This window comes from Chelonoidis abingdonii, chromosome 9 (genome assembly GCF_003597395.2).
Source record: "Chelonoidis abingdonii isolate Lonesome George chromosome 9, CheloAbing_2.0, whole genome shotgun sequence".
Taxonomy (NCBI): Eukaryota; Metazoa; Chordata; order Testudines; family Testudinidae; genus Chelonoidis; species Chelonoidis abingdonii.
Window position 1 is genome coordinate 41,292,746 of NC_133777.1, and position 23,157 is coordinate 41,315,902.

General features: G+C 51.6%; 1 protein-coding gene across 1 annotated transcript in view; it reads left to right on the forward strand.

Moving 5' to 3' along the window:
- The window catches only part of LOC116836246 (sodium/nucleoside cotransporter 2-like), a 42,366-nt gene extending 20,901 nt beyond the window's left edge, over positions 1-21,465 (forward strand). The window contains exons 13-17 of the mRNA XM_032799748.2: positions 2,848-3,045; positions 3,777-3,858; positions 15,707-15,805; positions 19,506-19,620; positions 20,913-21,465. Of these exons, the coding sequence (XP_032655639.2) occupies positions 2,848-3,045; positions 3,777-3,858; positions 15,707-15,805; positions 19,506-19,620; positions 20,913-21,036 (618 nt within the window). The 3' untranslated portion in view covers positions 21,037-21,465. The remainder of the gene's footprint in view (positions 1-2,847; positions 3,046-3,776; positions 3,859-15,706; positions 15,806-19,505; positions 19,621-20,912) is intronic.
- Positions 21,466-23,157: the final 1,692 nt, after the last annotated feature.

Here is a 23,157-nt window from a genome sequence, read left to right on the forward strand (position 1 = left end):
CTCTGAGGTCCCACCCCCACTCACTCCATCCCCACCCCACTCCCGTCACTTGCTGTCCCCCACCCTCACTCACTCGCTCATTTTTACTGGGCTAGGGCAGAGAGTTGGGGTCCAGGAGGGGTTTGGGCTCTGGGATGGGGCCAGAAATGAGGGGTTCAGGGTGCAGGAGGAGGCTCCAGACTGGGGCAGGGGACTGGGGTGCAGGCTTTGGAGTGGGGATGGTGATTAGGGGTTTGGGCTGCAGGAGGGGGCTTCAGAATGGGAGGTGGTGGAGCTGAGGGGTTTGGCATGTGGGAGGGGCCTCTAGGCTGAGGCATTGCGGTTGGGGTATGGGACCAAATATGGGCTCTGGGGTGGGGGCGCTGGTTGTGCGGTGGGGCCAGAAATGAGGGGTTCAGGGTGTGGGAGACGGTTCTGGCATGGGGCAGGCATGTGTGTTGGGGTGCAGGCTCCAGTAGGGAGTTTGGGTGTTAGAGGGGCTCCAGACTGGGGCAGGGGGTTGGGGTGTGGGAGGAGTGCGGGCTCTGGGAGGGAGTTTGGGTGTGGGAGGGGGCTCAGGGTTGGGGCAGGGCATTGGGAGGGGGTGCAGGCTGTGGGAGAGAGTTTGGGTGCAGGATGGGCTGCAGACTGGGCTGGGGGGTTGGGGTTCAGGGGGAAGGGTGCGGGCTCCAGGTGGTGCTTACATAAGAGGGCTCCCCGGAAGCAGTGACATGTTCTTCGGCTCCTAGGCATAGGGGCAGACAGGTGGCTCTACATGCAGACTCCGCCCACAGACACCTCCCCTGCATCTCCCATTGGCTGCGGTTCATGGTCAATGGGAGCTGAGGGGCCAGCACATGGGGCCAGAGCAATACGTGGAGCCTGCCTGGCTGCCCCTGCACCTTGGCGCCACAGGGACATGTCAGTGCTTCTGAGGAGCTGCGCGAAGCCAGCTAGGAAGCCTGCCAGCCCTGCCACTCAGATTTTGCCCTCACTGGTCAGGCCTGTGCTGAGATCTCCACCATGGCCCCACTCTCACGGCTGTCACCACCTCCACCTGGACAGATCTTAGGTCTTCTGCTCTGCCTGCCTCCTCAAATCTCCTGACAGCACCAGTCCTGCCCCCCAGACATGCTGCTCCCCACTCAGCCTGCCCTGGCTCGCCTCCACCTCCATACTAAGGACTCCACCTCTTCTCTCCAGCCTGGCTCCCCCAGGCCCACATCTGGGCCCATCTCCCAAGCTCCTCCTGCTGCCCCATTCTGAGCTCCTGGCTGAGAGCGTCTACCGGGGAGGGGACTTTGCATTGTGTCCAGTATCTCCCTTCTCCCCCCAAAGTCCATCTCAGAGGCTCTGTCCTCTGAAAACCTGTATACCCCCTGACAATGACCCACCCCTCTCAGATACATGCCCCAATCCAGCCTCCTGGCACTGCCAGATCTCACTGCACTGTGATCTCCACCCAGCCAGACAACTCCCATTCAGTGTGCTGGAGCTTGTCTTATGTCGCATGCAGCCGCTAAACATGGGATGGGCCTGCCTCCCCACTCTCTTGGCTCAGTCTGAGTCCTGCTAGTGCCAGGCAGCCTGAGAGCGCTCACCACCTTATCCACCCTGCTCATTGCAAAACAGGCCTCAGGACAGCTCTAGGCCCAGCAGAAATGGTGCCAAATTTGTGACAGCTGTGTCTTCCACTAGGCACTTGGTCAGCTATTGGGGCACTCTGGCCGAGAGGCAGAGCAGGGTGCAGAGCAAAGATGAGGTTAGGAACCTGAGCCTTCCCCAGTCCTGCCTAGCGTTGCCAACTTTCTAACCGCAGAAAACTGAACACCCTTGCCCTGCCATGCCCCTTCCCTGAGGCCCTGCACTTGCTCCACCCCTTGTCAAAGGCCCCACCTTTGCTCACTTTCTCCGAGCTGGGGCAGGGGTTTGGGGTTGTGGGAAGGGATGAGGGCTGTGACTAGTGGTGTGGGCGCTGGGGTGGGGCCGGGAATGCAGAGTTTGGGGTGCAGGACAGGACTCCAGGCTGGGGGGGTGGGGCTGAGAGGTTGAGAGTGTGGGAGGGTGATCTGGGCTAATGCAGGGGTGTGGGAGGGGTACGGGCTCTGGTCTGGGAGTATGGGCTCTGGAGTGGGGCCTGAAATTAGGGGCTCAGGGTTTGGGAGGGGGGTCCTGGTTGGGGCAGGTGGTTGGGATACGGAGTGCAGGTTCCAGGAGCGGGGGAATTTGGGTGCCGGAGGGGGCTCAGGGCTGGGGTAGAGGGGTTGGGTCACAGGAGAGGGTGTGGGCTCCAGATGGTGTTTATCTCAGGCAGCTCCTGGGAAGTGGTCATATGTCTTTTTGGTGAAGGTGGAGCCAGGGGGCTCTGTGTGCCCGCAGGTGCTGTCCCCACAGCTCCTATTGGCTGTGGTTCCTGGGAGCGCTCAGGGCAGGGGTAGCGCCGGAGCCCTCCCGGTCATGCCTCTGCCTACGAGCCGGAGAGACGTGGCTGCTTCCCAGGAGCCAGGCACAGAGCCTGCCTATGCCACCAACCATACTTCTAACAGCCTGGTCAGCTGTGCTGACCGGAGCCACCAAAGTCCCTTTTCAACCAGGTGTTCCAGTTGAAAACCGGACACCTGGCAAGCCTAGTCCTGCCAGGTGAGCACAGAGATGCTGTTGCCCATTAAGCCATGAGTTGCCTAAGATAGCATCACCCCTGTTTGGCTCTTTTTCCTGCTCCCATGAGGCGTCTGCTGCAGCACAGCACTGCCAGGAGCCCAGCACAGGCTGGTGCTGGGCAGGAGGGTGGTATGCAATGGAGCAGCTAGGGGCGGGTTCTGGCTCAAACACATGTGTATTAACCATCTCTGGGGGGCTCTGTCCCAGGTAATCTGTTCCTACATCCTGATGCCTGTGGCCTTCCTCATGGGGGCAGACTGGGCAGACTCACCTCTGGTGGCCGAGCTGTTAGGCATCAAAATCTTCCTGAACGAGTTTGTGGCGTATGAGCAGCTGTCAACGTACAAGAAGAACCGGCTGTCGGGGCTGGAGGAATGGAGCGGGGATCGCAAGCAGTGGATTTCGGTGAGAGCCATGAGCTGCCACGCTGGGGAATGTGCTGAGCAGCTCACAAGGCAGCACCAGGCGTGAAGGGCAGTGAGCTGAGCTGGGGAACTCTGTGTCTGGGCAGAGGGAAATATTGGGGTAGCCTGTAGGGAGGAGGGGTTGGGGGGCTCAAAGCACGGCTCAGAAACAATCTGCCAAGCATCTCAGACTTCCTTGATCCGACAGAGCTAGCCTGGCCTTGCATCAGGCTTGAGGCAGAAAGAGAGCCAGGGCTGCCCGGCGAGGGCTGCAGGCTCCCTGGGAGGGCCAGCTGCCAGCAAGCAGGGACAGGTGTCTCTGATTGCTCCCGACACAAGTTCCCACACTCTGGCTTGACAGGTCCAGAGGCCACACAGACAGCGCAAAGGCTGCCTCTGGACTCACTGAGCTGCACTTGCCTTGGCAGGCAGGTCAGGGCCTGAATGGCCAAAAAGAGCAAGCCCCTGGCCCAGGGTGAGTGCTGCCATGCACTGTACTATTCATCCATGCTCAAAGGAGAGGGAAGGGCAATTTGGCACCATGAGTTTGCTCAAGGTCAGCTTCAGGGCCTTGGCTTCTCTATGCTATTGCCCCACGAGGGGCTGTTCACTGTTTCACACAAGCTGAGGCCAGAAGGGTCAGTGGGGGGGGCAGGGGGAGTGGCTCCCTGGGAGTGGCTCCCCTGGGGACACATCTCCACGGTGCCTCTCACCTGCTGTTGTGTTGTTTAGATGCGAGCTGAAATCATTACGACCTTTGCCCTCTGTGGATTCGCCAATCTCAGCTCCATTGGGATCACGCTGGGAGGACTGAGTAAGTTTGGCGCACGATGGGACAGGGAATTGAGAGCAGGGGTGAAGCCTGCAGTGGTATTCCTGGGGGAAGATCCCCTGACTGAGATCGGGGCCCCATTGTGCCACGTGCTTCACCGCTCCGTACCAAGAATCAGGGCACTGCAGAGACCCCGATTAAGACTGAGGGGCCCTGTCATTCTGGTGTGGCACAGACCCAGTGTGTTCCTACCTCAAAGAGCTCACAATCTGCATGAACAAGACAGACTGGTGGGAGGAGAAAGAGATGTCGCGAGGGGCAGTGACTTACCTAAGGTCACCCAGCTGCAGAAGTGGAATTTAGCAAAATCTCCTGACGCCCTGTGCCCAGACCCCATTCCTCCCCTTTGTGCCTTTCTGTCCTGCTGGGGGAGCTCTGCACCTCAGCCCAGTGGGGGTAGGGATGGAAAGTGCGAGGTTTAGATTGTTGAGCACCAAGTAATTGTATCCTAGAATCACTAAAACCATCTAACTAAGAAAAAAGAAATGGGAGGCCAGCCCTTTCCCACTGTTCTCACTGCCAGGCCAGGGCTCTGACAACTAAAACCTAGTCCCGGGGGCTCTTTTACGTACTCTAGGTGATACCACAGTTAAAACAAAGCACAAACATCCCATTTATTAACCAGGGTCATTCTATTACTTAAGAAAGAAAAAGAAAACATTAAACAGCGCAAAACAGAACATAAATGATCATGATCGTGCCGGCTGCGTGTTCCAGACATGCTCCGGCCTGAAGTAAACAGGAGATATTGGGTTTCCTGGGTCTGTGGGAAAGGGAGGCTGTCCAGACACAGCTCTGAACCAGCTGCAGAAATGATTGACATCTGTCAAGTTTCCATCCCCACTCTGAACTCTGGAGTACAGATGTGGGGACCCGCATGAAAGACCCCCTAACTTATATTTCACCAGCTTAGGTTAAAAACTTCCCCAAGGCACAAATTCCTTTCTTTGTCCTTGGATGGTATTGCTGCCACCACCAAGTGATTTAAACAAACATTTAGGGAGGGGCCACTTGGAGCCATATCCCCCCCTCAAAATATCCCCCCAAACCCTTTCACCCCCTTTCCTGGGGAGGCTTGAGAATAATATCCCAACCAATAGGCTAACAAGGTGTGTACAGATCAGACCCTTGGGTTTTTAGGACACTAAAAACCAATCAGGTTCTTAAAAGAAGAACTTTATTATAAAGAAAAAAGTAAAAGAAGCACCTTGGTAAAATCAGGATGGAAGGTAATTTTACAGGGTAATAAAAAGATTTAAAACACAGAGGATTCCCCTCTAGGCTCTACTTCAAAGTTACAAAACAGAAGTAAACCTCCCTCTTAGCATAGGGAAAATTCACAGGCTAAACCAAAAGATAATCTAACGAATTTCCTTGCTATTACTTACAATTTCTTATACTTTAAGAGGTATCATTTCAGTAGGAGCTGGATTACCTGCTTGGTCTCCCTCTTTGTCTCAAGAGGGAACAAAACAAAGAGCACAAACAAAACTTCCCCCCCGCCCCAGGTTTGAAAGTATCTTCTTTCCTCATTGTTCATAGTATCATAGAATATCAGGGTTGGAAGGGACCTCAGCAGGCCTTCTAGTCCCACTCCCTGCTCAAAGCAGGACCAATCCCCAACTAAATCAATAAAAGCAGTTCAGTTCCAGAACAACCTAAAGGTGCTGAAAATGTATTCCTGACAACATTAAGCTTGCTCCAGCCACAGTATATTGACTCCCTAACCTTTGTCAGTTTTATGTTTACAATAGTTACATAGCTGTAACAGTGCATATGAGTATTGCATTGACAAAGAGAGAGATGAGCAGGAGTTGTGCCATTAAAGAAGGGATGGGGGGGGTCAACTAGGTTAATTGAACTGATTAACCCCTTACAGGTAAGTGATTCTGTACCTCTGGCTAGGAGGGATTTGATGTTACTGCATACATAAAGGTTGTTACCCTTCCCTTTCTATTTATGACGACATCTATGAGCAAATTGCTCAGGGGATACAGGAGAAAGGGTAGGACAGGGACCAGCAGAAGTGCTGCATGAAAGCCAAGGAGCTGCAGGAAGCATACCAGAAGGCCAGGCAGGCCATCGATCAATCCAGTGCTGAGCTGCAGACTTGCTGTTTTTACAAAGAGCTGCATGCCAGCCTTTGGGGACACCCCACCACCCACAAAAGCACCATGGATACCTCTGAGGAGCCTGAATTACAGGCCCCTGCTATGACAGGGGGTGGTGGACAAGGAATGTGTGGGACAGGCAGCTGGGAGATCCAACTGCACAGCAAGCCAGGACCTGATTTGACTCCACTACAGTCCAGCCAGTTGCACCAGTCGAGCATGGGCAAGTCCAATGCAGGAGAAGGAACCTCAGGTAAGCACCTTGTGTAGATACATTTTCAGTTACAGGGATGCCTCCCAATATAGCAGGGCACCATCTTTTGACTTTTTGTTAGTAGCTAACTGCTTTTCAGTCCTCTCTAGAGTTAGGCAAGGGAGCCATGTGGAGCTGTTTGTTTATGTACACAGGGATGTCCCTTGCATCCTTCTGAAATCTCGATGACATTTCCGTGGAGGTCCTCCGCAATCCTCTGCCAAAGGTTTCTAGGGAGGACTGCCTTATTTCTTCCTCCGTGGTAGGATACTTTGCCATGCCACTCAGCAATAACTTCAGCAGCTACCTTTGGAGTATGCAGGCTAGCAGCATATGAGCCCGGATGGCTTCGGGATGCCAGCAGCAGCTGTGAGCTTTATGCCTTTGTCACCCTCAGGAGTGAGATATCAGCTAAAATCACCCCCGTCTGTGGAACACGGTGTCAGTATTCAGTGCAGTTGCCCTGCACTACTAGAATCATGTGTCTGAGCAATTCCCTCCTCATGTCCCCAACCCCCAGCAGGCCACACTCACTGTGTGGCTGGTGCTGCGACAGGTGCCGTGCACAAGCCATCACAAGCCGAAGTAAGAATGCAGTGCTAGCAACTTTCAGGGACGAAGGGGAGTGAGGTCTGTATCTTAAGTTTTGCTTTTTGTAGTGAATATGCTGACAATGGTACCTGTGTGGTTGTATCTGCAGCTGCTGCCCTTGAGGCCTTCAGGGTCACCCCCTCCACACCCATAGAACACCTGAGCCCAGATAAGGAGGAGAAAGAAGATGACTCGGGGTGATACGTTACAGAAGATCCTGTAAGCCAGCGCTGCATCGGACCATGAGCACAGGGCCTGAAGGAGGAACATTGTGGACAGCCTGGAGAAGGAGAAAGTGGAGAGGAAAGAAGCCCAGGAATCCCAGCCAGAAAAGAAGAGGGAGATGCACCAAGACATAGTGGGGCTTCTCAGGCAAAAAACACAGATGCTGAAGACTCTGGTGGACCTGCAGATTCAACCATCCCATGGTTGCCTCCTTCTGCAGCTCATTGAGAACTCAATATTGAGACTTCCCTATACCCCTCTCAGCATTCCACGTAGCACCAGGGGTCACTGCTCTATCCCTCCCATTTCAACCCGGGCACATTAAAGAAAGTCATAGCTTCTCATACGCTGACCTGTGAAAGCCACGGTAGGCGCATGTGTAGCTGAAATGGACATGAATGTTCTTTCTCCTTCATAAGTTCTGGTCTCTTAATTTATTTATTAAGCTTTCACTGAGATTTGTTTTAAAATTGAATGTGGTTTTGTTTTTGCACTGATTTTGTTAGAGTAAAATTATATTAGTTGGAACATAATTCATCTCTATTAGTTCACAACATATGCTGCTGACTGCTCAGAAGTTCTGAAAGCACCCAATTACTTGTTACTGCAAGTGTCATACAACTCATTCAGAAACAAAATTAATAGGTGCGTTGACAATGTTATATTCCTACATGTACAGCAATGATTCCTACCAGGCCACAAAAGAGCAGGGACAGGTACAGCACATTATAACACCACAGCACTACCCTGGTTCGCTGTTAAAATGGTCTTTCAAAGCCTCCCTGAGCAGTATATAGCTCTGCGCTGAGCTCTTGTAATAGCCTTTGTATTTGGCTGTTCAAATTCAGCAGAGAGCTGCTCCACCTCCGCCCCCAGCCAAAACTTTCCCCACTTTGCTTCACAGATATTATGCAAGACACAGCAGGCAGCTATAACAATTGGGATCTTTTTCTCATTAAGGTCCAGTCTCGTGAGTAAACAATGCCAGCAACCCTTCAAATGACCAAAAGCATATTCGACTGTCATTCTGCACCTGCTGAGCCAGTAGTTGAATCGTTCCATGGTGCTGTCAGGTGGCCAGTGTATGACTTCATGAGCCAGGGGAGCAAGGGGTAGGATCGCTATTCACATTTCAACATTCCCAATGGTAATCTGTCGGTCAGGAAAGAAAGTCCTGGCTTGCAGCTTTCCAAACGGTCCTGTGTTCTTATGGATGCTAGTGTCATGCACCTTCCCCGACCACCTCACACTGAAGTTGGTGAAGCATCCCTGGTGATCCACCAGCGTTTGCATAACCATAGAAAAGTACACCTTTCTGTTGATGTACTCCGTGGCAAGGTGGTTTGGTGCTAAAGTAGGGATATGCATGCCATCTATGGCGCCCCTGCAGTTCAGGAACCCTATTGCTGCAAATCCATCCACTATGTCCTGAACATTGCTCAGAGTCACAGTCCTGCGCAGCAGGCAGCGATTAATGGCCTTGCATACTTGCATTGCAATGGCCCCTGCAGTGCATTTCATGACTCCAAATTGATTTCTGACTGACTGGTAGCAATCTGGTGGTGCAGATTTCCACAGTATGATTGCCGCTTGCTTCTCCACTGTCAGTGCAGCTCTGTTTGGTGTCCCTTCACTGGAGGGCTGGGGCAAGCTCAGCACACAGATTCAGGAATATGGCCTTGCGCATTCAGAAGTTCTGCAGTCACTGCTCAGCACCCCAAACCTGCACCCACCAGCCAGTGCTTGTTTCTTGGGCCCAGAACCGATGCTTCACTATCTGCAGCTGCTCCGTGACCACTGCCAACGATCTTGAATTGGTTCTCGCTATGTCACACAGCAATCTGTCCTCCAAGGAATCATCACATTCCCCACTCATTCGGTTCTTCTTGCAGCTCTGCAAATACTCCAGGATCATGCGTTCTGTGCTTACAACGTTCACGACAACAATGCAGATGTATGTAGGCTCCAGGCTTCTGTCACATGTGGCAGACAGCGAGGAGGGCCATGAGAGTTTGCAGGATTTTGAAAAAAGGCACAGAAATTATGGGATACAGATAACATTATGGGATGGAGACAGTTGCAAACTGGTCAGTTAACCCCATGCTGTCAGTCACCCTGTGAAACTCGTTTTGGCTCCATCGTGCACTGCCAAATCTTCCCAAAAGACAGCATGCTGGACAGTGGTGAGTTGCACATTCGGATGCCTATCCATGGTGCACTGCACTCTGCACCGATGCAAGCACTCCTGGTGAGTACGCGCATCATGGACACAAGCAGCCAAGTATACACGTGCACAAGTGATGTACTGATTGCAGTCGCTGCATGCCAACGTAGCATGAGTCAATATAAGTTTGTGGTGTAGACACGGCCTCTCTCCTCTCCAGGATTGTGTGGTCTTACTATTTGGTGATTAACAGGAGAAACTGTGAACTTTGTAAGTTACTGCAGCATTTCCATATCCCAATAAAATCATTACCGGAAAGTTTAACTCTAACCCCTTGGCAGGACTTTTGGTTACTTCCATCTCATCATGTTGAAGTTTGGGTTGTCATCAGGCTGGTGCCTTCTTGAATCCTCCCAGTTCTTAGCTGTCGTATTTCAGCTGCAGTTTTTTTGCTGTTCTGAGTGTGTGTTTGGAGATGAGAGCAGAGAGTTTGGTTCCCTTTTTCTCTCATAAGTTTACAGGAATGACCAGACACACCTTAGAGCCGGATTGGCTTTCAATATTCTCTGCTGTCCATGCACTGGTTCAGTACCTCATGGGTTGCTTTTGGTGATTCTGTCAGCTCCTGAATATGTGTCTGTTTAATAAATATACAATGCAAGTTTAGTTGCCTTTGTTCTTTTGTGGCAGAAAAGTCTCATGTAACCTTAAGGCCTGGTCTACACTAGAAAATGAGGTCTACACTGGAAAATCCACACCCCTGAGTGGTGTAGTGAAGCCAATCTAAGTCCCTCTGTAGACAGTGCTAGGTCAACAGAAGAATTCTTCCATCAACCTAGCTACTGCCTTTCATGGAGGTGGATTACCTACGGCCACAGGCACAGGCATCGACTTTCCAATTTGCTCGCACTTGACTTAATCAAGGGATTCTTCCATTGCTGGGGAGGGATCGCCCATTGTGGCTCCTGCCCAGGCCCTGCCCCCGCCACAAAAGCGCTCCCACCCCTGCTCTGCCTCTTCCATCCCCACCCACCGCTTCTCCCAGCCCCCCCCGCCTCTTCCCACCTGCTCCCCACCCCTGCTCCGCCACGCCTCTTCCCACCCCATTCCGCCCCCTCCCCTGAGCGTGCAGCGTCCTCACTCCTCCCCCTGAGCCTCCCGCATGCTGCAAAACAGATGATTGCAGTGGGGAGGAGGTGCAGAGAGAAAGGGGGAAGCACTGATTGGCGGAGTCTGCTGGCAGGCAGGAGGAGCCAGGAGGAAGAGGGGAGCTGATAGGGGTTTGCTGGTGTGTGCTCAGCACCCACCACTTTTCCTTGTGGGTGCTCCAGCCCCAGAGCACCCACAGAGTTGGCGCCTATGCCCACAGGTGAGCCCCTCCAGTTGGCGTAGGTATTGTCCACACTTGAAAAGCTACAGTTCTCCTTCACATTTGAAGAATGAAGATTTTAGAGTGTTTATAAAAGAAACTCACTTTACTCCTGATTTATGGTTCTGACAAGACATGCCTACACATGACATCCCTTTTTTGGTCTCAACACCTCTTTGATGTCAGGACCTAAATAGCTGCAAGATCTGTTGTTTCAGAATAAACTATATTTTTACAGTTTGCATTCAGAGATGCCTGTGGAATGCTCCAAAGAACGCATCAGTCACCACTAGACCCCCAGCCCCATCCTGCAGATCGCAGGCCAAGAGCAAATCACATCGAATATCAAGCTGCAGTCCAAGGGTCATAAACATGATGCTCTCTCCCTTGACACTTGGCTTGTCTCCGAGGGGCAGAAAGCAGGAGCCTCCTGGAATTACTTTGATTGGTTTGAACATCTCACAACACAACTAACAAACAACATAAGCATGTAGTGAAATAATTCGGGCTGTCAAGCGATTAAAAAAATTAATCGCAATTAATCGTGCGATTAAAAAATTAATTGCACTGTTAACAATAGGATACCATTTATTTTAAATATTTTTGGATGTTTACTACATTTTCAAATATATTAATTTCAATTACAACACAGAATACAAAGTGTATAGTGCTTACTTTGTTGTTTTTATTACAAATATTTGCACTGTAAAAACCAAAAAAACCTGTTTTTCAATTCACCTCATACAAGTACTGTAGTGCAATCCCTTTATCATGAAAGTTGAACTTAAAAATGTAGAATTATGTACAAAAAAACCCCTGTATTCAAAAATAAAACAATGTAAAACTTTAGTGCCTACAAGTCCACTCAGTCCTACTTCTTGGTCAGCCAATCACTCTGACAAACAAGGTTGGTTACAATTTGCAAGAGATAATGCTGCCTGCTTCTTTTTTATGTTACCTGAAAGTGAGAACAGCTGTTTGCATGACACTGTGTTAGCTGGCATTGCAAGATATTTACACGAACACTGCAGAATGTACCTGGAGTCCAAGGCTCTCGTCAAATGTGGCAGACCAGCAAGGAGGCATAGAGTTGTTGGAGATTCTTTGAAAAAAAAGGCACAGAAATATCGGATAACAGAATTAACATTATGGGCTCGAGAACGTTGCAAACTGGTCATTAACCCCATGCTGTCAGTCACCCTCGTGAAACTCGTCTTTGGGCGCCACAGTGCATGAAATCTTCCAAAGACGCTGCGGACAGGTGTGAGTAATGCATCATTACGTAGCTATCAGGTGCAGGAACTTGGCACGATGCTAACAAGCATCCGGTGAGTATAGCGCATCCATGACCACAAGAGCCCAGATTACGTGCAGAAGTAGAGTAGATTGCAGTGTGCATGCACGTAGATAGAGTATAATAAGTTTGTGGTCGTAGAACGGTTCTTCTCCAGGATTGTGTGTTTATATTTGGATTAAAGGAGATGTGAACGTTGTATTATGCGATCTGCATAATACAATAAATCATTTACTCCGGAAAGTTTAAACTATTAACTGGCAGGAATTTGGTAGCGTTCATTCATCATGTTGAAGTTGGGTTGTCATCAGTGGGGTGCTTCTGAATCTCCAGTTCTGCTGTGTAGTTTCAGCTGCAGTTATTTTGTGTTCTGAAGTGTGTGGATGGGAGCCAGAGCAGAGAGGTGCGTTGCCTTTTCTGCTCTAAGTTTACGAATGACAGACGCTAGCGAAGGATTGGCGTTTCCAATATGCTCTCTGTATGGTTGGGTGGTTTGGTGATCGAGTGCTCTGATATTGTTGTTTAATAAATAGAAATGCGAAAGTTATATTGCTATTGGGTTTTTTGGGGAAAAGCGAGGATAACACATAGGCCGATGCTACCGCATAGAAAAATGAGGCTAGCATGGAGCACCATGAGCCAATGAGTGGGGTAGTTGAAGCAACTACTAACTCTGTGTGGAGTGCTAGGATCAACAAGAAGTCTTCTTAACGGGCATAATGCCTTTCTGGAGGTGGAATTACGTACGGCCAGCACAGGCATCGATTTAATTGGGCTGGGGAGAGATCCGCCCATGGCGTCTGCCCATGCCCCAGTAAATACCTGCGGAATTATCCACCTGTTGCTCTTCCATCATCCACACATATCATCAACAAGCCCCCGCTGTCATCCAATAATGCTCCAGCTCTCAACATTACACGCCCCTCCCCTTGAGGGGCAGGTCCCTCACTCCCCCTGAGCCTCAAGCATGCTGCAAACAGATGGGGCGTGGGAGGAGGTCAGGAGAGAAGGGGGAACAGATTGGCGGAGTCTGCTGGCAGGAAGGAGGAGCCAGGAGGAAGAAGGGGAAGCGGATAGGAGGTTAGTCATAGTGATGGTGTAGCACCAACTTTCTTGTGGGGTGCTACCCAGAGTAAGCCCGAAAGGAGTTGGGCGCTAAGCCAAGGTGGCCCTCAGTTGGCGTGGGTTTTACTACTTGAGATAGTAAGTCCTTCAAACATTTAGGAAGATGTAAAGAATTAGAGTGTTTATAAAAGAAACTCACTGTTACTCTGATAATTTTGGCTTCCAGACAGCTAGCTAACATGACATCTTTTGGTCTCACATCTTTGATGTAGGAATAAATGGTGAAAATGTTGTTTCAGAATAAATATTTCTTTACAGTTTGCTTCAGCCGATATGCGTGATTGAATGCTCAAAGAAAATAAGAACTGCAATAAGTAAAACCATAATCCCAAGAATCGGCCATCTGAAGAAGGAAGGCACAAGAGAAAGAACAATGATATCAAACTCAGATCCCGGGTCAATAACCACCATGATGCCTTCTCATCCTTTGAAACTGGCGTATCCGAGGGCAAATAAGCAGGAGATCTTGAATGTACTCATATTTGATGATTTGAACATCTAAAAAATTAACACAAAACAAAGCTGATAAAGTGAAAATCGGACAGTCCAAGCGATTAAACATAAATCCGAAGGAATTGTGCGTGAGCTGAAGAAATTATGGCACGAAAGCAATAGGAAACCTAGTATATATTGTAAATATTTTGATGTATCTAATACATTTTCAAATATATTAAAAATTAAATTACACAAGTAGAATATCAAAAAGTGTATAGTGTTATATGGATTGTTTTCTTGAAAAATATTTCACACTGGTTAAAACAAAAAAAAACATGTAATATTCAATGTACTCCATAAAAGTACTGTATGGCAATACTAAAATGAAAGATTGTAACTGAATGTGAATTAAATGTCAAGAGCCTGTATGCCCAAATAAAACAATAGCAGGTAAAAAAACGTTAGTGATACAAGTCACTGCACTCTACTTGAGTAGAAAACAATCGATCGGACAAGAAGGTTGGTTCCAATTTGAAGAGATAATCGCTTGCTAGCTTCTTTTTATTATGTTACAGGAAAAGTGAGACAGCTCTGTCTAGAACGATGACATGGTTTAGCTGGCATTTGCAAGAATATATTACTCAAAGATATCGCTAAAGATGAATATGTCCTTCATGCTTGAACCAACCAGTCCAGAGGCAATGTTCGGGTGCTGATGATGGTTTGCTTAATAAGGATTGCAAAAGCAGTGTGAACTGAACATGTCATTTATCATCTTGGTCAGATGCATCGCAGAAGGTGATTGCATTTTTGGTGGTCTTGGTTATTGTGTGTTTTGCATCAGAGTATTGCTCTTTTATAAGACTCTCCAAAATATGCGACTCTCGTCCCTCTCAGATTTGACGGCGCAAGACACTATTTATATTTTATAAAATAGATTTTTAAAACTTGGGTCAAGTGTTGTAGCTATTTTTAGAAATCTCACATCGGTGCCTTCTTTGCATTTTGTCAAATCTGCTGTGAAAATATTCTTAAAACGAACATGTGCTGGGTCATCATCCGAGACTGCTATAACATGAAATATATGCAGAATGCAGGTAAAACAGAGCAGGAGACATACAGTTCTCCTCCCAAGGAGTTCAGTCACAAGTTTAATTGATGCATTATTATTTTAACAAGCATCAACACCATGGAAGCATGTTCTCTGGAATGGTGGCCGAAGCATAAATGGACATATGACTGTTTAGCATATCTGGCATGTAAATACCTTGCCATGCTAGCTACAAAAGTGCCATATGAATGCCTGTACTCACTTTCAGGTGACATTGTAAATAAGAAGCAGGCAGCAGTATCTCCCATCAATGTAAACAAACTTGTTTGTCTTAACAATTGGCAGACTAAGAAGTAGGACTGAGTGGACTTGTAGGCGCTAAAGTTTTACATTGTTTTGTTTTAGAGAGCAGTTATGTAACCAAAAAGAAAATGTGCATTTGTAAGTTACACTTTCACAATAGAGATTGCACTTCAGTACTTGTATGAGGTGAATTGAAAAAATACTATTTCGTTTATCATTTTTACCATGCATATATTTGTAATAAAAAATAATAATATAAAGTGAGCACTGTGCACTTTGTATTGTAATTGAAATCAATATTGAAAATGTAAAAAAAATTCAAAAATATTTAGTAAATGTCAAGTGGTATTCTATAGTTATAAGTGTGACTAATCACAATTAATTTTTTTAATTGTGATTAATTTTTTTGAGTTAATCGCATGAGTTAACTGCGATTAATTGACAACTCTAGTAATAATAATTTAATTCTACCCATTTTTGCATCAATCTTGACGTTTCTCCTGCATGGAGGGCAGAGGCTGGAGGGGCAGTGCCCACCCCTTGCCACAGCCATACTGTCCCACATATACTTCCAGATTTCTCCCTTGCAGGAACTACTTTCCATGGCACAAGGAAACATTTTTTGCAGGGACTTTCTGCTTCCAACATGTTATAGTAGATTTTAGAGATACCATAACACTGTAGAACTAGCCCCACCAGTTGGGCATTCTGGATTACATGGGAGATGGAAGGGCATGTCTGGCACCAGGCTGAGGGGTAATCCCAGGCTAGTGCTGGGCAGGGGCTAGAAGTCCCTTGGTGGCTGCCTGCCACCTGCACAATCCCATCCAGGGCACAACAGGCAGATGAGCCTTTGCCTCTCTGAGCACAGGGCCTTCCTCACCACATTCTGTCCTCTGCTCCCTGCAGCGTCCATGGTTCCTCAGCGGAAGAGTGAGTTTTCTAGCATCGTGCTGCGAGCGCTGCTCACCGGGGGCTGTGTCTCCATGCTCAACGCTTGTGTCGCAGGTACGGCCCCAGCTAGATTTCACTGTCCCGGGCGCCTACTGGGATGGGCTCCTGAAGGGTGGTGGAGATGAGGGGAGGGAGAGAGAGAAATGGCGGTTAGGCTCAGTAGTATATGCTCTCCACTGGCTGATGTGTGTCCCTCTCAACATGCAGCCTCCCTGGGAATCTTCAACAAGGACTAGGCTGAAACCCATCAAACTCATTTTCACTTGTGACCTAAGCGTAAGGTTATTGGGTGTCTTGTTTTTCAACTGGAAATTCCAGTTGAAAAGGCGACCTGGCAGTGTCCAGTCGGATGTACTGAGCAGATACCAAAAGCCAGGTTGCCACAAGTCGGGGGGAGGCTCTGTCTAGGTCATCAACCCGTGCCAGCCCCTGCTCTGCTGGGCTGCCTCCTACCTGCATCTCAGGGGCAGGCAGGCAGCAGGCTCTGCAGCAGACTGCAGCTCCCATCCCAGCCTTGAAGCAGAGGGAGCCCAGCTGTGGCATGAGGAGGATTGAGCAACGAGGAGGGAGGGAGGGGTGAGAAGTTCAAGTAACAGAGTGAGTGGGGGACAGGCCTTGAGGGAAGAGGCGGGGCTGGGGGCGTGACCTGGGGAAGAGGCAGAGCAGGGGCAGGCAGGATGACCAGAGGGCAAGTATTAAAAATCGGGACAGAGGGTGGGGGGTAATAGGTGCCTATATAAGAAAAAGCCCCCAAAATCGGGACTGTCCCTATAAAATCAGGACATCTGGTCACCCTAGGGGCAGGACCTTTGGGGAAAAAGACGGGGTGGGGGCAGAGCCTCAGGGGGAAGAGGTGGGGCAGGGAGGGTCTGGTTTTTAGAAATTAGAAAGTTGGCAACCCTACCTGAGCCAGGATTGGTCCCCTTGTCAACAGAGCAGAAAGGCCCAAGTGCTAACCCACTGCCATTGGCCTCTGACCTCAAATCAAACCTTGTCTGTGCTAGGCAAAGCGACAGCAGGGTCAGCCCCAGGCGCAGCTGCCCCAGTGCCGACCAGCTCCCCGGCTTGACCACGAAGTGCTCCCTGGTGGGCTCTGTGCTGGCTGCTGACCTGCCGAGGGGTGCAGCTGACTGGGCGTGGCTCTGCACAGGCAGATTCAGTATCTGCCCTCTCCTCCCTTTCCAGATCCGCGGCTGTGCTCAGAGTCAGGCCCTGCTCTGGGCTGCTTTCTGTCTGGACCCTGCCCCTGAGGACCCGGGGAACGGTTCTGCCTGGCGGGGGGCTGGAGGATTAAGCCCTTCTGGTAGAGGCTTTGAGGTCTCTCTGCAGGATGCATTCTGCCCAGACCCTAGCAGTGTGGGGCAGGAGGAGAAATGAAGCCTGCTGCTGGCCCCCCTGCCTCTGGCCAGCCTTTCTCACCCCTCCAGTGGGATATATGACCTGCAGCATCCCCTCCCCACACAGCAGTGGGAGATGCAGCTCAGGGCACAGCCCTTGGGTGACATCTTGCCAAGGTCCTGGCAGAGGCCTATGCAAAGGGCCAGTCGGAGAGTCCTGATTGGTCTGGGACATCTGTGCCCTGCGCAGGATCAGCAAGGGCAGGCGGCCCAGCTGTTTGGCTCAGCTCGGTCACCCCATAGAGCAGTGGTGGGCAAACTTTTTGGTCCGAGGGCCATATTGGGGCTGCAAAACTGTATGGATGGCTGGGTAGGGAAGGCTGTACCTCCCCAAACAGCCTGGTGCCACCCCCATCTGACCCCTCCCACTTCCTGCCCCCTGACAACCCCCCTCAGAACCCCCAACCCATCTAACCACCCCCACTTCTTGTCCCCTGACCATCCCCTCCTGGGACCCCCATGGCTAACTGCTCCTCTGGGACCCCACCCCCTATCCAACTTCCCCCTGCTCCTTGTCCCTTGATTGGCCCGACTCCTATCCACACCTCCGCCCCCTGACAGGCCCCCTGGGACTCCTACACTTATCCAACCCCCCCAATCCCCGCCTTCTCATCCCTATCCACACCCCTGCCCCCGGACAGGCCCCCCTGGGACTCCCACGCTTATCCAACCCCACCTGTTCCCCAGCCCCTGACTACCCCAGAACCTCCGCCCCATCCAACCGCCCTCTGCTCCCTGTCCACCCCCCTGGAACCCTCTGGTCCTTATCTAACCCCCCATCCCCAGCCTCCTTACCATGCTGCTCAGAGCAGCATGTCTGGCAGCCATGCCGCGCAGCTGGAGCTAGACATGTTGCTGCTCTCCTCAGGGCTGCCCAGAGGGGGGAAAGAGGGGCAATTTGCCCCAGGCCCCAGCCCCGCAGGGGCCCTGTGAGCTTCTCCGAGTTTTCTGTAGCACTTTGGTGGGGGGCCCTTCAGTGCAGCGGAAGACTTGGAGCGAGTGAAGGACCCGCCGCTGAAGTGCCGCCCTGTGAGTACAAGCGCCGCAAGCGGCGGAAAAAAAATAAAATAAAAAAAGCACTGCTCTACCGCCACCGCTTCATTCTTTGGTGGCAATTCGGTGGCGGGTCCTTCCCTCCGAGAGGGTAGAGCTTTGCTGCAATTTTACAGAGTGGGCGCCTTTTTCCTGCTCACCTCCTTACCTAAATATTGGGACAAATGGCATCCCTATCATACATTGATCGGGACGCAGGGTTAAATATCAGGACAGTCCCGATTTTATCGGGACATCTGGTCACCGTGGCCAGTGGGCCCATAGGTGGCATTGTGACTGCCCAGGTGTAAGGGGAGGGCCGATGTCACTGTGTGGGCAAGGCTATGCTGATTGCCAAGCATGCTCACTGAATGGGTATGCAGAGGCCTGGGGCAGACTCAGGCTGAGCTGGATGCTCCATGGGGGTGCTGGGCCCTTGAATGCTCCTTGCACAGAGAGGGGTTGTGCTGGGGGCAAAATAGCTTAGCCCGGGGCCCACTGGAGTGCCCCACTCCACAGCTGCAGCCATGGGGAATAGCCCACATCTGCCACCCCCCCATACTCCCAGTTCCATGTGTGCTTCCACCCTGCCCTGTGCATGTGGTGCACCCCAGCCCACTTCCCCACACAGTCCCAAAGCCCCCCCCCCGCCCCCGCACAAAGACTCACTCCCCACTGGAGCCCTGTGGTGGTGGGAGGTACAGTTCCTGCTTTCCAGCTCCCTAGGATGGTGCTGAACCGCCAGGAGGGCTTGGGCCAAACACAGATTTATGCCACCTTTGCTCCTCTGCGGCTAGTTCTGGGCAAGTGTCATGCCGGTGCTGGCTGTGCACTGCCCCACAGACCCCGGCTCTCCCATCTGCCTGCAGTGTGGCAGGATCTCCTGGACACCTAGCACATTTGGGGTGGGGCCCAGAGCCTGGTTGGCCCCATAACACCTGCTTGCAGAGCTACCGTTGTCGGCTTGTGCAGCCTCCTGGGATGAACCTTGGGACCATTTCAAAGACAGGCCCAGGGGCTTTTCTCTGCCTCCCCCAAGGGCCACATTGCCGAGGCTCCATCTGCTTAGGCAGAGCACATCCAGGAGATCAGAGACGCAAGGAGGCCAAGCGAGCCACGTACGGCTGGAATTGGCTCAAAGCCAGGTAGGGTCCCAACTGCTGCAGGTCCTGCAGGCTTGGAGAGGCTCCCTCAGAAAGTGGTGTGCTGCTTCCAACTCCAGGTCACTGTGTCGCTGGCGTGAACACAAGACAGTGCTAACAAATGCTGGCCATGTCTGAGACCAGTAACACCCCGGGTAACAAATTCCTTCTCCCTGCCCCCAGGCATCCTGTACGTGCCCCGAGGGGAAGTGGCTGACTGCTCTGCATTCCTGAGCTCGGCAACCTTTAACACCACCAGCTACAACATCTACATGTGCTGCCGGCAGCTGTTTGCTAAGTGAGTTTTTTGTCTTTCTTTGTGTGGCCTGGCCGCACTGGCTGGGTGGGGCTGTTGCCTGGCCTGGGTCTGCATCTATGTGGGAGGGGGTGGAAGCTGGTCCTTTGGGAGCTAATGGGGCTCAGACCCACCCACACCAGTGCAGTGTGGCATGGTGCAGTACCCCCTGTTGCCACTGGGGTTGCGCCCCTCACAGGGGGCAGGGAAAAAAGCAGGGTTGCCGTCAGTGTCCCAAACAAGGGCCAGCGGCCCCGGTTGGCAGGGCTCAGAATGGGCCCAGCTTGAGGGGCTGCGGTGGCACGTGTTGAACTAGTGCTCAGAAGGCCCTTCATGCTGTAGCCTGACCCAAGAGCCCAGGTGGGACAAAGGGGAGATTTTGAAACCAATTGCAGGCATTGGCATCACAGTGATCACTGACCGTTTTGCAGGCCAGCGCCAGCACAGTGACAGTTCCTCCTGAAACTTTTTGGTTTTGAAAAAAGGCTGGTGGCTTTGAATGAAAAAAATGTGCAAAAAATGTCACCTGGCCATAGACAAAAAAATGCAGCAGCAGCAAGAGACCTGTTGCAGGGAATGCAGGGGTGGGGTCTGACCCTTGTAGTGGGTGTCTGGGGAGGAGAGGGCTCTCAGCAGAGGGAAGTGCTGAGCTGTGGAGAGGCTGCATAGGGCGAGGAGGGGTTTGCAGCCTGGGGAAGTGGTGAGACAGGTAAGGGTTGGGTGCAAGAGGCTGTAGTGTTCATTGGGCATGTGCTGAGTGGCGGGGTACAGCTGGATGGATGTGGGAGAGGTTTAGACTAGAAGACAGTGTCACCAACCCCAGCCATTCAGAAATCATGACTCAAGCCCCAAACTATCATGAGATTTTTCAACTAATACAATTGGGTCTGTGTTTGCCTTCTGCTGGCAGAGCCATTGGTGATCACAACTGGGAGAGCTAGACACTGCCTTTTTCTCAGTGAAATCCCAGAATCTCTTGTAATCACCTGACTCCAGGAGGTGGGGCTGTGAGGAAACCCCCCACTATCATTGGGCTCATGATAAACTCTCTTGACTGGGCAGCAGTGAGGTGGGGGAGGGCATTAAGGGGAGCCAAGCCATCCCAGCCAGACAGGCAGGGGATTTGAGGCTCTGGACCTTGGGGAGAGGAGACCCTATGGCAGTGGGTGGGTTGGTGGGAGTGGGGAGGGGGTGCTGCCCTGTGGCCAGTGTCAGGCCATGGCGTTCCCAGGGATTGATTCCGTGGCAAGATGTTTGTCTGGTGCAACTGACCCTGACTGCACTCTCCCTTCCAGCACTGTGCTCAGCAACGAGACCCTGTCCTTCACCGGCAGCTGGGTGGGACTCGAGTTCAGCATGGCCTCTCTGACACAGTGCTGCGGGCACTACAACAACACAGTCTGCGCTGGGCTGCCCTAGAGGAGATGGGCAGCCACCCAAACCAGCACTCGTCCTTGGTGCCAGCTCCCAAAGCCCCAGTTACAGCCTGTATGAGAGCAGGGCATTGGCCAGGCACTGCTGGTCCATGGCTAACTTGCTCCAGAGCACAACGGTCACAGCCCCATTGGACTTTCCTCCTCTACTCCCTTTGGCTGCACTGCCCAGGAGCTGGGAGATGCTGTATTTTTGGCTCAACTCTCTACCTCCCTCTAGCCCCATGAACCTCCCAGACGACACGGGACAGAGAACAGCCAGATGGCTCCAGTTGGGGATTTCCTCTGCCAGTCCCCTGGGGCTGTGCAGCTTACAGCAACCGCCCTGGGGCTAGCCCCAGAATCAGGGAGCACCAGCAGGTTCCTGGGTGGCTCCCCAGGCTGGGCCCTGTTGACAATCCAGGCCTTATCTGACCAGGCCCTGTGGGACTTGCTGTGTCTGTGGTTCTGCTGAGTGCTATGGTAGTTAATGCCCTGCAGGCTCCCTTCCTGCCCAGCTGCTGGGCTAGGGGCCTTGTCCCACACATTCAGGGAGGCTTAATTTATGTTAATATGACCTACTAATAAAACCGTAGAGAGCCCCAGGTGTCTCCAAGCTCCTTGCAGTGCTCCTCGCCCAGCCCTCCTGGCTGGACTGTGCAGCAGCCACTCATCCAGACAGTGAGAGGCCACCCACCCTCGCCCTGGGCATTTAGGCCAAATTTTCAGACGGGCTCAGAGCTCATCACCCACAACTGGGGCCTGATTTTCAAACGCGCTCATGCCCCCTTCCCTCCCCCCATCTCCGTGTGCGAACAGGAGAGCTGGGCTCTTTGGACAATCTGGCTCAAGCTGGGGGGCAGGGGACACCGAGCCCTTCTGGAAACCCCAGCCTTTATTCTGCCCTTTTGCTTGGATCCGCTGTCAGCACTTTCCCACCATGCACCTCACTGGCACACTACTGCTCCCTGCCAGCCCCTATCAGTACAGGCATCACTATTCCTGTCCCACTGTGCTTAGCCCTGTTCAAACAGGCAGACACAAGATCTCTCCCTGCTCTGTCACAGCAGGTACTTTTGGTTCTCACCCCCAGCTGAGCCCCTCAGCATCTTTGTGCTACTGATCCTCACAACACCCAATGAGGTAGGACTGCTGCTGGCCCCATTTCACAGGTGGGGAACTGAGGCACAAGACAAAGGCCCAGATTTTCACTGGTACTTGTCACTCCATGTAGCTTTGCAAGGCCTAGGTGCCTTTGCTGGCTGAGTCCCATTTTCAAAAGGGACTATGGGCTAGCTCCACAAAGGGACTAGACTCAGGGTTGCAACACCGAACCCAGAGTGGAAGCTGGTCCTGTCATCAGAAATACTTAACTTGTCACTGAGATGTGGGTGCGGCAGCTTCAATCCCTGCTCCAATAAGGAGACATAATGGAGCAGCTTCACCAAGGAAGGGGGCCAGAGCCCCGCACTGGAGTACATCCTAGCCTGGGGGACAGGGCAGTGGCCTGGAACATCAGGGACATGGCCCTCCTCTGCATCAGGCAGAGTGGGGATTTGAACATGGGTCTCTTGTCCTGGGCAAGTGCTCTGTTCATGGGGCTATTTGGGATAAGGGAGGCACCTCCACCTCCTGCTGTGCTCAATGCAGGCTGGTCTGTTGATGTTCCCCAAGGCAGCCTCTAGCACCCCCTGCCACTGGGCCCTGCAGGAGAGCTGAGCTGGGGACATCACTAGTGTGCAAATCCTGCTGGGGCTTAGGAGCAAGCTAGACCCTGAGCATCAAGCCAGAGGCAGCCATGGATATACCCCAGGGTAGAAAGTTAAGTGCCTAGGGGATCTTACCAGTGCAAATCTAGGCACCTAGGGGGTTAGGTGGCCACTGAGCAGGAGTTTTGAGGTTCTACTTTTTGGACTTTGGGACCTTAAGTGCCAGGCACCCAAATCCCATTGTGCATCTAGTCCTTTAAGAGCCTCAGTCCTATTGTATGTCGAAGGGATTTAACCCTAGACCTGGCCTTGAGGCTGGGAAAGGTGTGTGGGGATCATGCCTGCAGTTGGCCCTCAGGGAGAAGTGAACACCAAGACAGTGGGGTCAATGCACACGCCTGGCCTGGAAGGGTTTGGCT